A 13,885-nucleotide genomic window follows, 5' to 3' on the forward strand; every position below is an offset into this window, starting at 1 on the left:
CCCCACTTTTTGCCTGATACTGATGCTGACTTGACTGAGAAGTGTGCTGGGACCCTGCTAACCAGGCCCCAGCACCAGTGTTCCTTCACCTAAAATGTACCATTGTATCCACAATTGGCACACCCTGGCATTCAGATAAGTCCCTTGTAACTGGTACTTCTAGTACCAAGGGCCCTGATGCCAAGAAAGGTCTCTAAGGGCTGCAGCATGTCTTATGCCACCCTAGAGACCCCTCACTCAGCACAGACACACTGCTTACAAGCCTGTGTGTGCTAGTGAGAACAAAATGAGTAAGTCGACATGGCACTCCCCTCAGGGTGCCATGCCAGCCTCTCACTGCCTATGCAGTATAGGTAAGACACCCCTCTAGCAGGCCTTACAGCCCTAAGGCAGGGTGCACTATACCATAGGTGAGGGTACCAGTGCATGAGCACTGTGCCCCTACAGTGTCTACACAAAACCTTAGACATTGTAAGTGCAGGGTAGCCATAAGAGTATATGGTCTGGGAGTCTGTTTTACACGAACTCCACAGCACCATAATGGCTACACTGAAAACTGGGAAGTTTGGTATCAAACTTCTCAGCACAATAAATGCACACTGATGCCAGTGTACATTTTATTGTAAAATACACCACAGAGGGCACCTTAGAGGTGCCCCCTGAAACTTAACCAACTATCTGTGTAGGCTGACTGGTTCCAGCAGCCTGCCACACTAGAGACATGTTGCTGGCCCCATGGGGAGAGTGCCTTTGTCACTCTGAGGCCAGTAACAAAGCCTGCACTGGGTGGAGATGCTAACACCTCCCCCAGGCAGGAGCTGTGACACCTGGCGGTGAGCCTCAAAGGCTCACCCCTTTGTCACAGCCCAGCAGGGCACTCCAGCTTAGTGGAGTTGCCCGCCCCCTCCGGCCACGGCCCCCACTTTTGGCGGCAAGGCTGGAGGGAACAAAGAAAGCAACAAGGAGGAGTCACTGGCCAGTCAGGACAGCCCCTAGGGTGTCCTGAGCTGAAGTGACTCCAACTTTTAGAAATCCTCCATCTTGCAGATGGAGGATTCCCCCAATAGGGTTAGGATTGTGACCCCCTCCCCTTGGGAGGAGGCACAAAGAGGGTGTACCCACCCTCAGGGCTAGTAGCCATTGGCTACTAACCCCCCAGACCTAAACACGCCCTTAAATTTAGTATTTAAGGGCTACCCTGAACCCTAGAAAATTAGATTCCTGCAACTACAAGAAGAAGGACTGCCTAGCTGAAAACCCCTGCAGCGGAAGACCAGAAGATGACAACTGCCTTGGCTCCAGAAACTCACCGGCCTGTCTCCTGCCTTCCAAAGATCCTGCTCCAGCGACGCCTTCCAAAGGGACCAGCGACCTCGACATCCTCTGAGGACTGCCCCTGCTTCGAAAAGACAAGAAACTCCCGAGGACAGCGGACCTGCTCCAAGAAAAGCTGCAACTTTGTTTCCAGCAGCTCCAAAGAACCCTGCAAGCTCCCCGCAAGAAGCGTGAGACTTGCAACACTGCACCCGGCGACCCCGACTCGGCTGGTGGCGATCCAACACCTCAGGAGGGACCCCAGGACTACTCTAAGACTGTGAGTACAAAAACCTGTCCCCCCTGAGCCCCCACAGCGCCGCCTGCAGAGGGAATCCCGAGGCTTCCCCTGACCGCGACTCTTTGAACCTAAAGTCCCGACACCTGGGAGAGACCCTGCACCCGCAGCCCCCAGGACCTGAAGGACCGGACTTTCACTGGAGGAGTGACCCCCAGGAGTCCCTCTCCCTTGACCAAGTGGAGGTTTCCCCGAGGAACCCCCCCCTTGCCTGCCTGCAGCGCTAAAGAGATCCCTAGATCTCCCATTGACTTCCGTTACAAACCCGACGCTTGTTTCTACACTGCACCCGGCCGCCCCCGCGCTGCTGAGGGTGAAATTTCTGTGTGGGCTTGTGTCCCCCCCGGTGCCCTACAAAACCCCCCTGGTCTGCCCTCCGAAGACGCGGGTACTTACCTGCAAGCAGACCGGAACCGGGGCACCCCCTTCTCTCCATTCTAGCCTATGTGTTTTGGGCACCACTTTGAACTCTGCACCTGACCGGCCCTGAGCTGCTGGTGTGGTGACTTTGGGGTTGCTCTGAACCCCCAACGGTGGGCTACCTTGGACCAAGAACTGAACCCTGTAAGTGTCCTACTTACCTGGTAAAACTAACAAATACTTACCTCCCCTAGGAACTGTGAAAATTGCACTAAGTGTCCACTTTTAAAACAGCTATTTGTGAATAACTTGAAAAGTATACATGCAATTTTTATGATTTAAAGTTCCTAAAGTACTTACCTGCAATACCTTTCAAATGAGCTATTACATGTAGAATTTGAACCTGTGGTTCTTAAAATAAACTAAGGAAAGATATTTTTCTATATAAAAACCTATTGGCTGGATTTGTCTCTGAGTGTGTGTACCTCATTTATTGTCTATGTGTATGTACAACAAATGCTTAACACTACTCCTTGGATAAGCCTACTGCTCGACCACACTACCACAAAATAGAGCATTAGTATTATCTATTTTTACCACTATTTTACCTCTAAGGGGAACCCTTGGACTCTGTGCATGCTATTCCTTACTTTGAAATAGCACATACAGAGCCAACTTCCTACATCTGGTATTAATAAACCCTCACTGATTCCAGTGATGGCTTTATTAATACATGCTCCCAGAAGGCACCTTAGAGGTGCCACCCCACCCCCAAAACCCTAGCAGCTCCCAGTGTGCTGACTGACTAGTATTAGCCAGCCTGCCTCCAACAGACAGGTTTCTTACCCCCGAGGGCTGAGAGCCTTTGCTCTTGGGCAGTCAGGAGTCAGGAATAAAGCCTGCTTTGGGAGAGGTGTTTACACACCTTACCCAACAGGATGACCTGCAAATCTGAGTTCCAAGGCAGCTGGCTTCAAATTACCCCACAAGCCTTTGTATACAGATCTGGCTTCCTGCACGAGGGAGGTGCTTCCCTCTCTGCCTCAAGGCCCATTTGGCACCTGGACAGGCATGACAATTAGTAGTCAGAGTGGTGTGCCCACTCTCGCCTAAGGTGGGATACAAGATGTGTATACGAATTTTAGAAATCTGCCATTTTGGTGATGACCTTATTAGGAACTCTGGGGCAGGATTATCCCTACTTCCACAGGAAGTGGTCATTTAGGAGGGCATAGTGACCTCGGGGGGAGGGCGGGGTAAGTAGCCTATTGGCTACTACCCCCTTCTCCCCTAAATTAAGCGCTTAGGTGAGCCTCTGATGCCAGAAAATCTAGTCCTGCTGACCTGAAGAAGATGGACACTCCAGAGATGCAAAAGTCAAGAACTGAAGACCAGTGATGGACTTGGTGCCAGCCCTGCCAGCCTGCCTGCTTACTTCGACAATAGAGAGAAAGACGCCTTGTCCTCCAGCTTCCGAAACTTCCAAAAGCCCAGGAAGACTAGAAGCCTTTACCTCCGCACAAGGAGCTCACAGAGTGTAACAGACCTCCTTCCCTTTTGTTTTGCAGGCACCCCTAGAGACACTGTGAGGACTCCAGACTGACAAAACCCGGTGTCGGACAGCACCACTGAACCTGGACACCCTTCTACTGCTACTACCTCTGGTGACGGACACCCGAAGGTCCACTGCAACTGGTCGCCTTGGACCGAGGAGAAGAGAATCATTGGTGTCCCTACTTCCCTGTGCCTCATGAGACCTGAGCCCACCTGTTGGTTCAGACGGATTGGATCTCCAGTCTTTGTCTGCAGTCCCCTTCTGCAGGTCCCCTCTACGGCGACCGCTACCGGTGATGGAAACCCAGCGGTTCCTTATACTTCTGCACCCGGATGATTCGGACAGAGGAGAACAGAACTACTGGTGTCACTATGTCCTTGAGCATCGCATGGACCGATTGCACCCGGTTGGTTCACCCAGACTGGGTCCTCCGGCTTCACCTGCAGCATCTTTTTGCCCAGACTGATCCACGTTGACTTCCACGGTGCACCTGACACTGAACTGCACCCGGCCACCCCAGTGCCACCGAGGTGACCTGTTGGTTGGCCTAGGATGTTTTGCAGGGATTCCTTCATTCTTTGTCATGCTGCTTATTCCACACTTTACTCTTGTAAAGGTTCTGACCCTGATGCAAGCCACATACTCATCTCGCTTATTCAGTGAGAATACTCTGCAGAAATTCCCTTGGGGGCAATCTTCGAGAACATTTTTCCCTTTTTGCCACCTGAAATGACGTAGCCTGCCCCTCCCAGGGCCAAATCATGCTAACAGAGTAGAAATGCTGCAAGCAAGGCCTTCACTTGACACATTGCTTTCCCACCAGTTGTCCAAAACTCCACTGCCTAATAGTAAGCATATGTAAGGCATTGTATTTTGTGCAAAATGTTGCTGGTTTAGATCCTTTTAAGAACTAGACTACAGTAAAATGTTTACTTTTTTGTTTGTTTCAGTTACTGAACTGCCATCTGACAAGTTGGGGCAGACAAGGGAACTGAATCTTGAAGATGGTACTGAAAATATTGAGCTGGGAGAAGAGGAGATGGAGGTGGAGAGTGACAAAGAAGAAGAGAAGCCTAAGTCGGGGGCCTTTTCTACTGCAGTGTCAGAATTAAATGTTCTGCGCCCAGGTAATAAACCCTAGTATACACACTCAGATTATTTCCATTTTTATTATCGGCAGATTTATGCTTCTAATTATTGTCTTAAAATTGAATGGTGTTAAGCTATTGGATTTCAGATTGTTCTGTTGTGTTTTGCTTACAATTTGCCAACACTTCATTAAACCCAATGCCAATCTTCTATTTCATCAAGTTTAAATAGCTTGAAACGAACTATGGTAAATGGTTGCATGTATTTTTCCTGTGTCTCTTTCGAATGGTGTTGCACAGCTTCTGCGGGAAGTGGATACTGAGTATGCATGGAGGGAATCCTTCATGTGTGGCCAGGTGTCATACTCCATATATACTACCCTCAGACACTGAGCAGCACCATTGGGGCTGGCTCTTTCCTGTGTGAGCAGTATAGCTGCCACTTGGCTGGTGCAGTGTGGCCTATCCGTTGACTCCTTTTCGACCGTGCATGCGACGTACCCTTCTCCTTACTACCTTAGCCTCCTGGCCCCTGCATTCAGGGCACTATAGCTGCGGTGGAATTCTTACCTATCTCCTCTCATGCTTACCTTTGCAATACGTAAGAGTGGGTATCCTCAATTATTATATTGCAGAGGTGAGCATGCACACCGGCTGCACGTTTGTGATTACTCTTGTGACCAGGAAGTGGATCTACATAGGAGTCTTGGAGTCTTAGATTGCCTTGTGGCGTGACAAAAGCTCTGTATACATTGATTATTGTATCTTAATTGTTTTGTTTTGTTTTGTTTCTTTTTCACTGGGGGCATATTGCACTTAGTCTTTCATTGGGCTGCTACTGGTGTATGTTTATTGATTATAATAATATATGACAAGCCTTTTTATTTTTTTAACTGATTGTTTGTGGTGGTGTTTTTTCAGACATTCTCATCACTTCTGACAAGTGGTGTTGGTTGTACTTGACATGTCTAATCACTTAAGACTTTTATGTCCATTTTCGATATTAATGTTTGTATGATACCTGTGTGAACCCTTGTTGCATATTTTAATTCACAGAGATTTTGAAGCCAGGTCCTTCACCATTTGCACCGTTGCTCTCCTTCATTGAGGCTCTAGTGAAACTTGGATGGCATCATGGCTGAAGCCTTTCTCAGTGGTGCCAATTAACTGCCTTATTGCTAGGTGCCATAGGCCTGCACAAGGGAACCTGGCCTATCCAACGCAGCTTGCGTTGCCGGAAAGCTTAGTTGTTCAGACTTTAGCAAGTAAAGTAAATCAAGTACTTTCCTCATGATTCCAATATCTAGGGCAATGGTTCCTAACCTTTTGACTCATGAGGACCTCCACTGAATCACTACTGGGATTCCGGGAGCACCAGTCAATTTGTGTGATTTTCAATTTCAATCATTAAAACAGTAATTAAAAAAAAAAAAAAAAAAAATACACAAACAAGTACACACCAAACAAATACTCGAGTTACTAAAGATGGAATTATTGTATATCGAAAAAAATATGCAAATTAAAAAAATTCAATGGGAAGGTCGATGCTGCATCCTGACAACCAACTTTTTAATGTTTGCTTTTACGTACAGAAAACTGAATTCTGAGGTCTGATTCTATCTTTCCCAAGCGAGTTCTGTTGACATTTTTTAGGTATAGAGGATCTTAGAAAGTGTTTTCACATAGATATGTTGCAGGGAAAGGAAGTAAAACCATAAGGTTCTCATCTCTACATAGCCTCTTTGTCACGTGTAAGTCATTTGGTTTATAGCACCTCTCATTTACTGTAGGGTGTCGGAGCACTTTACAAGGGACTACATAATGTAGGATTCGCAAGTCATCCACATTGGTAGGCATTTTCTAAGAGTGCCAGCTCCGAGGAGCACAAACCTAGTATTCAGAACATAACACAGTGGTTAACGTTGACTTTAATATTAAGAATGTATTTCTATGCAAGCAAGCCCCCCCCCCCCCCCCTTTTTTATTTTTTATTTTTTTTAAGCAGCATGATGAAAACAAGACAGAAAAAAACATAACTTTCTTATTTGTGCCATGCAGTTTGCATGCAGCTCTTTGATGGTAGTTCATCGCTGACTGTGCTAGACTATGTTTGTTACTTATGAACTGCACAGTAACAAAAGAATCTCTGTGACAAAAGCATTAACCCACTCACTGGTCTATGCATATAAAATCTTTGCATGATACACATTCCTTGCAGGCATATTAAGCATCTGCGCTGCCTTAGATGAGTCAAAACTCCCATATCTCTGCAGCTAGTGCATTAGTCACCCGAGTTATCATGACACTTTTTTATTTTTGCCCAAAAGTAGCTGGGATGTACAAGGAACTTTGTAATGCTTTTAAAACTGCTTCACAAAGGAAGTAATAAATATGAAAACAGGAGTGTGTTTGGAGAGTACCAAACAGTAGATGTGCCTTCCTGCCAGCCCAGATCTGCTGGCCCCTTGGGAATGTGTCAACGACACCTGGGGGGCCGTGGACCACAGGTTGGGAACTGCTGGTCTAGGGCATCGAAACTTATTGATGCACTGGGTAGAAAAGTCTTCTCTTCAGTCAGTTTGGCTTGGTCCTGTAATGTTTTTTGCCTTTTAGGACGGTACACGCATAGGCTCTGGGGTATGGCAAGTGAGGTCTTGCCTCCTCTGCTTGAGGAACTTTGGAACTTTTTCGCTTGACCTTGGAGCAGTTCATAGATATCCTGGATGTTGCTCGCCCCTAGACTTATTGTCAGTGGCCTGCCTTTTCCACCAGCAGTCCTGGAAATTCTGAAGCTACTCCTGGGCCATTGCTTCTCTCCAGAGGTAACATCCCTTCTTTCTCAACACTAAGCACAGACTTTTTGTGGGCTCTAGGGGACAGTGAGGTGACAGAGTGTAAGGCCAACAGTGAGAGTAGCCTCCCTCCATTTCATCAACTACTGTGACCACCACCAAGCCCCTCACGATTTCCCTTGCATTGGTCATCTGTGACTGGTAAAGGGTAGGATTCAGTTTTGTCCAACTGACTGGCATGCAATTATTTCAGACTGATCCTATAATTAATTACCTCTGCTGAGTATTCATGCGAGCATATCATGTTACTGCCATTGCCAAGAAAGAAAGGTCTCTGCTGTCAAAGGGCAATAGAAAGATTCCGAGTGGTGGAGAAGGGAAAAAGGTGCTGCTTCCGGTGGTACTTGGTGCTGAAGACAAAGGGCAGGCCAAGAACGATCCTATCACTTTTTGCTTTATATCCTTGCTATTTTTTGCTTCCTTGGGCATGATGCATATTTTCACATGCCTGTCCTGCACTTCCGCAGGTGATTTCTTTGCTTCATAGTGGGGTTGGAACACTTTGGGTTCACTGTCCTGCTCTTTGGCCTCTCCATGGATTCCTGGGAGTTCATGAAGATGAGATCAGTGGTTGCAACTTATATCTGGCGGTTGATAGTACATTTATTACTGTAACTCAACACCTGGCTGTTGAACACTGGCTTGCTACAGTCCGTTGCGGGCCATCTACAAGCAACGGTTTAAATCGCCCTTTCTACCATCCTTGTTTAATTCACTAATTGAGATGAGTTATTTGAAAGTGCTTATAGATTTCTTTCTGTGTCTTTTCTCATGGCCTAGCTGGACCTTTACTTTGGTCCTTACATTCTTGATGTATGCACCTTTTGAACCCATGCACAGTTTTGTTGGGGGTGGCTGTAACTTTTTTCTCATAGCGATCCCTTCAGCATCACACATCAGTGTGCTGCTGGCACTGTCAGTAGAGCCACATTTGCCACCCTCTTCCCTGACAAGTTGGTGAATTCCTAAAGTGGTGTTTCCTTTCTATGTAGGGGGAGTCTATTTCCTCCTCGCCACATCCCTCTAATGAGGAAGAGGGGCATCATTGGATAGAACCCAATCCCAAGAAAACCCTTTGTTTTGATATATCGGATTAAAGAGCACAGAGTAGGTAAGCACATATGTTGAATTCCCTGGCTAAAGGAAGAGGAGAACAGTTCAGAAACTGGCTTTATCAAGATAGTCTTCTATCTCGAGATGTGCTGTACCTTGGCCAGTATGGAGCATCCTGATGACTCTGGTGGAATGGTCTTGAAGTCGTAGGCTACCCTTATGGCTTTGGCTAGTGGTGTTTTAGTGCTGGACCTCTACCAAGCTGCAGCATGGGTATCCATCCACACATTCAATGTATCAGTCTTCAGGTAGGGCCCTGTTACCTGTTTGTTCCTAAAGAAGATTCATGTGTAAAGTCCACTTTTCAGACCATGAACTCTCAGGGTTCTTGCTTTACTATCTATTGAAAAAGGGAGGAATCTGTGATTAGAATTATCCATCAGAAGAACATGTTACTACCTTCTGTTAAATCATTTCTGGTGGATTTTCTAAATAACTACAGTTTCTTCGTCGAATAACCCTCCTCTCCATTCTGTGGAGTGGACTTCTGATATGTCATTAGGTCCCTTTTTTGATTTTGAACTGTCATATTAGCTATTTGTCTGAGGCGGTGGGACTTAATAAGCAGGCATTCACACACAAGGCCTGTGATGGCTCCATGTCTTTCTTGCTGGAGGTGTAGCAGAGCCTGTGGGCGCCACTTACTAGTAGACAGGAACTGTTGCAGAAAAGAAAAAAAAAATCTAATCTGGATCAGTCCTGGGGTGGGGGAATTCAAAAGGTGTGAAATCAAAAGTGTGGACGCTACGGTTACGTAAAGTAGCAACCAGATCGTTAATGAAGATTAGTAACTTATACTTTGATTCTCAAATGGAGGTCTCGGAACATCAATACTTGTGCAATTAAATGGGTTTACTCTGTTTAGAAGCTTAAGAGTGGTGAGAAGACCAATTTCAGCATGATTCTCTTTAAATTGTGGTTACGCAGTGAAGCATGTTTGTGCTGGTACATGCATTGTTGGGCCTCCATTGGTGAAGAACTAGTTTCACTGCTTGTATAGGTAGAAAAGTTATAATTGCTTATCTTCTCTGCAGCTTATTTAAACTGTATGTTATATATTTCTCCTGCTCTACTGAGGCTGGTATCTTGTCAGTACTGCAAACTTTCCCACATAGAAAGTAAAGAACACTATTATGTACAAGACTGGTGGGAAGTTTTTAAAATGTTGTAAAATGCCCTATTTCTACTAGAATGACTGAAAACCTGATTCAGAATACACTGTGGAAATGTATAATGTTGGTTTCTGTTTGTTTTTGTTAGGAGAAATTCCAGATGCAGCATTTATACATGCTGCCAGGAAAAAAAGACAACTAGCCCGTGAACTTGGTGATTTTCCAGTCCTTGAGAATGACAGTGGTAAAAATCGCCTTATTCGTGAAGATGAAAATGATGCTAGCGATGATGAAGATGACGATGAGAAGAGAAGAATAGTCTTTTCCGTCAAAGAAAAATCACAGAGACAGAAAATAGCAGAAGAGATAGGTCTGCTTTCTTTTTCACCTTTTCTGGTGGTATTGTTGAATTGTGCTCTCCATTCTGATAAGATTGTAGATGCAACTTGTCTCTTGCTTTTGAGTGGAAAGGGGGTATAGTTGTTGAAGCATTCTTTTGCTGAAATGGCCAGTACCATCCCTGTCTACAGTTGAGGCCATGCGTTCCAAAAAAAAAAATATATATATACTTTTTTTTGTTTTGTTTTTTGAACGCACATTCCACCAAGGATTAGATTGCATCACGGGTTGTTCCTAGGGACAAGGACTCCACAGCATAAGAAAGGCACGTACCTCCAGCATGGGGAGCTTGCTGGCTAGGTGGCCATCCAATTCCCTTCTAATTTCTAAGTAAAGGACGATCCTGTAGTTACCTGAAATACCACTCCCTCATGATCTTTTCAATTGTAAATGCTGTTCCATCACTGTGCCATTAGCTTTACCCTCCTCCTTCAACTGAAAAGCCCATTAATCAGAAGATTATTTTTGGCATTACTGTCATAAAGCGAGATTTTGGTGTTGAGGTTAAGGCCTCTTGTAATCTGCAAAGAATTATAGCTGTTCATAATCTGCTACCCCTGCATTGCTTGGATAATATATTGCTTTTTATTACTTCTAGGCTTCCATTCTCATTTGGATTGCATTCAGGGGGCAAGTTAATGTTGCATTGATGTGGTTTTGTTGGAACTGTATCCTATTAAATATCCTACCCTTTTTTGAATGCATCTGTTTGTTTTCCACGTGGTGCACAGGTATTGAGGGGAGTGATGATGAAGCTTTGGCTTCAGGGGAACCCGATGAAGAGCTCAGCCGATGGGAGCAGGAACAGATAAGAAAAGGAATTAGCATCCCTCAGGCATGTACCAACCTTTTTACAGTGAAGTTTGTCAATGTATCCATTGTATTGCTGCTGCATTCTAAAAGTGTTACGGTTTCAAGAAAAAAACTAAGCTACAACTTACTTAAATTCGTAGTATTTCAAGTTCCACAACAGACTAGTTGGTTAGTCAGAAAATAATTCTCGTAATACACATTCTATTTTTCTTACTACTGTTTCATATATGAACATTGCTCGTTACCACCAGTATTTTTTGCTTTCCACTGGTCAGTATTGCCAATTTCTACAGAGCAGTCTTAACTATAGTCTGCAGTACTTCTACTACAAATGTTTGCTAGAGATTTGTAAGCACCTGACTCTTCTGCTCGCCTTAGTTGAAAACATTTTTTTGTGTAAAATTTACTGTTTTTTTTGCTCTCCCCCTCCCAACACCTTTATTTGATTTTTGTATGACAATAACACATGTCAGCGAAACGGATCACAATTGGGGTGCAATGTGGGCAGGAAAACAGATGCTCCCCACCAGTACAGCGGTGTAAAGCACTTATTTTACTCAACAGAATATTGGAAGTTAGTGGGTAAGGCCATGCGTAAATACATACCTTTCTGTCGCTCTGCCACAATGCAGTCCCTGTTCCTCCAATCTTGCGTTCGTTTGAGGTGTAGCATCAGTGCCGTTGTTGGGTCATGGTCAAGATACAGGAGTTAATTGGACAGATGCTGCCATGTCTTATTGTCCTTTACCGTCATGTCTGGCTAGTTTAATATATGCCTCTTTTGCTGCCGACAACTCCACCACGTCCCTACTCCAGGGGGCCAGCTCGGGAGCGTGCAGTCCATCCACTTGATTGCCACTCTGCATATGGTGACAACCAGTGTCAAATGCAGGAATTTGTAGGCCATCTTTCGTCCTTTTGGCTGTCTGAGATTAGTTAACAAGCAGTTGGTAGGGTTAGTGCCTCTGGAAGCGAGGGGGCCCACATTAACTCGCATACCACCTTGTTCCAAAAGGCCTGTACAGCTTCACATTCCCATGCTAGATGAAATCTGGTCCTGGTCTACTGCAGCGCAGGCAAGCATCAGGATGGAGTTGGCAAATGCGATGAAGGATCAAATGTGTGACATATAAGAAGTTATAATGTATCAGTCTTGAATGGGTATTGGTGGAAACAGTTAGTGTGAGCTCACATACTCTCACCCAGTCCACGTCCCTCAGTGGGTTCGCCACGATGCATGGCCCCGTGGCTGCGGCCTCGCTGCATCCACTCTCAGTGCTTTATACAACAGGGATTGTCTAGGTCCTGCCCGAGCCGCACACCAATAGGGTCTCTAGAGTACTGGAGGAGACCGAGAAAGCCGGATAAGCTGGCCAGATCAACTTCAGTTTACCAAAAATGAACCTATAATATTTTGTTTGGCTTAGTCAGTAATATTTAGACGTTGGTTGTATTTATATAGATACTGCAGCAGTTCATTTCTATCTTACCTTAGCTTGCTGTTTGTAAATTTCTCCAACAGTTAGCAGTGTTAGACATTCAATTTTAAGGCATAATGTATAGGGGACTAGCTACCACTATTTAGTGTAGTGTGACAGTCTTCTTATTCATTGGAGTGGTTTACATTTTCAAAAACGTGGTTGTCCAGTTACTTTGAACAACTAGATCCACTGGCACAGGGTATACACAACCCCCACAAGAAGTCGTCCTATAGGGGGTGTAGTCACCTCAGGGGCAAGTAACCCATTGACTACTACCCTGTAAAGCCCCCTAAATTGAGTATTTAGGGGACCCCCCTGGTACCAGGACTTCAGATCTTCACTCGACACAAAAGGAGTGGACAAGTAGCCTGTTGAACCAGAGAACCGTGGAGCACGACTGACTTGGAGCCAACCCTGCCAGCCTGCCTGCTGCACCCAACCCGCAAGGAGCAACTGACCTGTCCTGCCACTGTAGCCTCCAAGAAACTGGGAGAGCTACCACTGCTCGCAAATCACAAAGAACTCCCTTGTAGTAGAGGAGCTGCTCCCTTGCATCTGCAGGCACCCAAGAAAGAACTGTGAGGACCGAGACTGCCCAAAAAAAAAAAAAGAGGCGCCGGATAGCATCACTGCACGTGAGCCGCCTAGCATGAGCTGAAGTAGGCCAATGGTGTCTGCGTTGCCCCCAGTCCCTCCAGAGATGAAGCTCACCCTGAGCTTGCCCTCTGTGGACTTCCGAACAGCATACGCAGCCTGATTCTGCAGACAAACCCCTCGCCGCCTCCAGTGACTGAGACCCAACGGTCTATCACACACCTGCCTCCGGACCAAGAAGAAGAGGGCCGCTGGTGACCGCACAACCCCCAGGCTCGTGAGACCAATGCCCACCTGTTGGTTTGGCTGGACTGGCCCCCCAGTCCACGCCTGGTGCCTGTTTCTGTGGGGCCCCCTGCACGGCGACTGCTTCCGGTGATGGTAAACCCGATGGTCCAAACCACCTTGCACCCAGACTCCCTGGACTGAGGAGAACAGGACCTCGAGTCCCTACGTCCCTGAGCATCGCAAGAACTGAATCCCCTCGGGGGTTCACCTGAACTGGACTCTCAATCCACCTCTGCAGCGGCTTTCTGACCAGATTAATCCCCATAGACGTACACGGGGCACCCGATTTGGAACTGCACCACTGCACCCGGCCGCCCCTGTGCTGCCTGAGGGGACCTTGCCCCCACATTTACCCTAAGTCCAGGAGATTGGGCCCATAAGTTTCTGTACCTGTACGTATTGCTTGTTCTTCCTCCATAGGATAACATTACTGATACACATCTGAAAAATGCAGTGTTGACTTTTGAAAACTCAAAAAAAAAAAAAAATCATAACTCGAAAAGTACTCACCTGACTCCGGTGATCAAAGTTTATATAAAAGTATGTTACTTTTATAAATTGGTGTTGGATTTCTTTAAGTGTGTGTCTTACTTATTGCACGAGTGTGTGCCTTACATG

General features: G+C 46.0%; 1 protein-coding gene across 1 annotated transcript in view; it reads left to right on the plus strand.

Annotated features, from left to right (window-relative positions):
• Positions 1–13,885, plus strand: part of PAXBP1 (PAX3 and PAX7 binding protein 1) — a 336,981-nt gene that overhangs the window by 61,402 nt on the left and 261,694 nt on the right. The window contains exons 3-5 of the mRNA XM_069204024.1: positions 4,478–4,654; positions 9,841–10,062; positions 10,823–10,926. Of these exons, the coding sequence (XP_069060125.1) occupies positions 4,478–4,654; positions 9,841–10,062; positions 10,823–10,926 (503 nt within the window). The remainder of the gene's footprint in view (positions 1–4,477; positions 4,655–9,840; positions 10,063–10,822; positions 10,927–13,885) is intronic.

Source organism: Pleurodeles waltl, chromosome 8 (genome assembly GCF_031143425.1).
Source record: "Pleurodeles waltl isolate 20211129_DDA chromosome 8, aPleWal1.hap1.20221129, whole genome shotgun sequence".
Taxonomy (NCBI): domain Eukaryota; kingdom Metazoa; phylum Chordata; class Amphibia; order Caudata; family Salamandridae; genus Pleurodeles; species Pleurodeles waltl.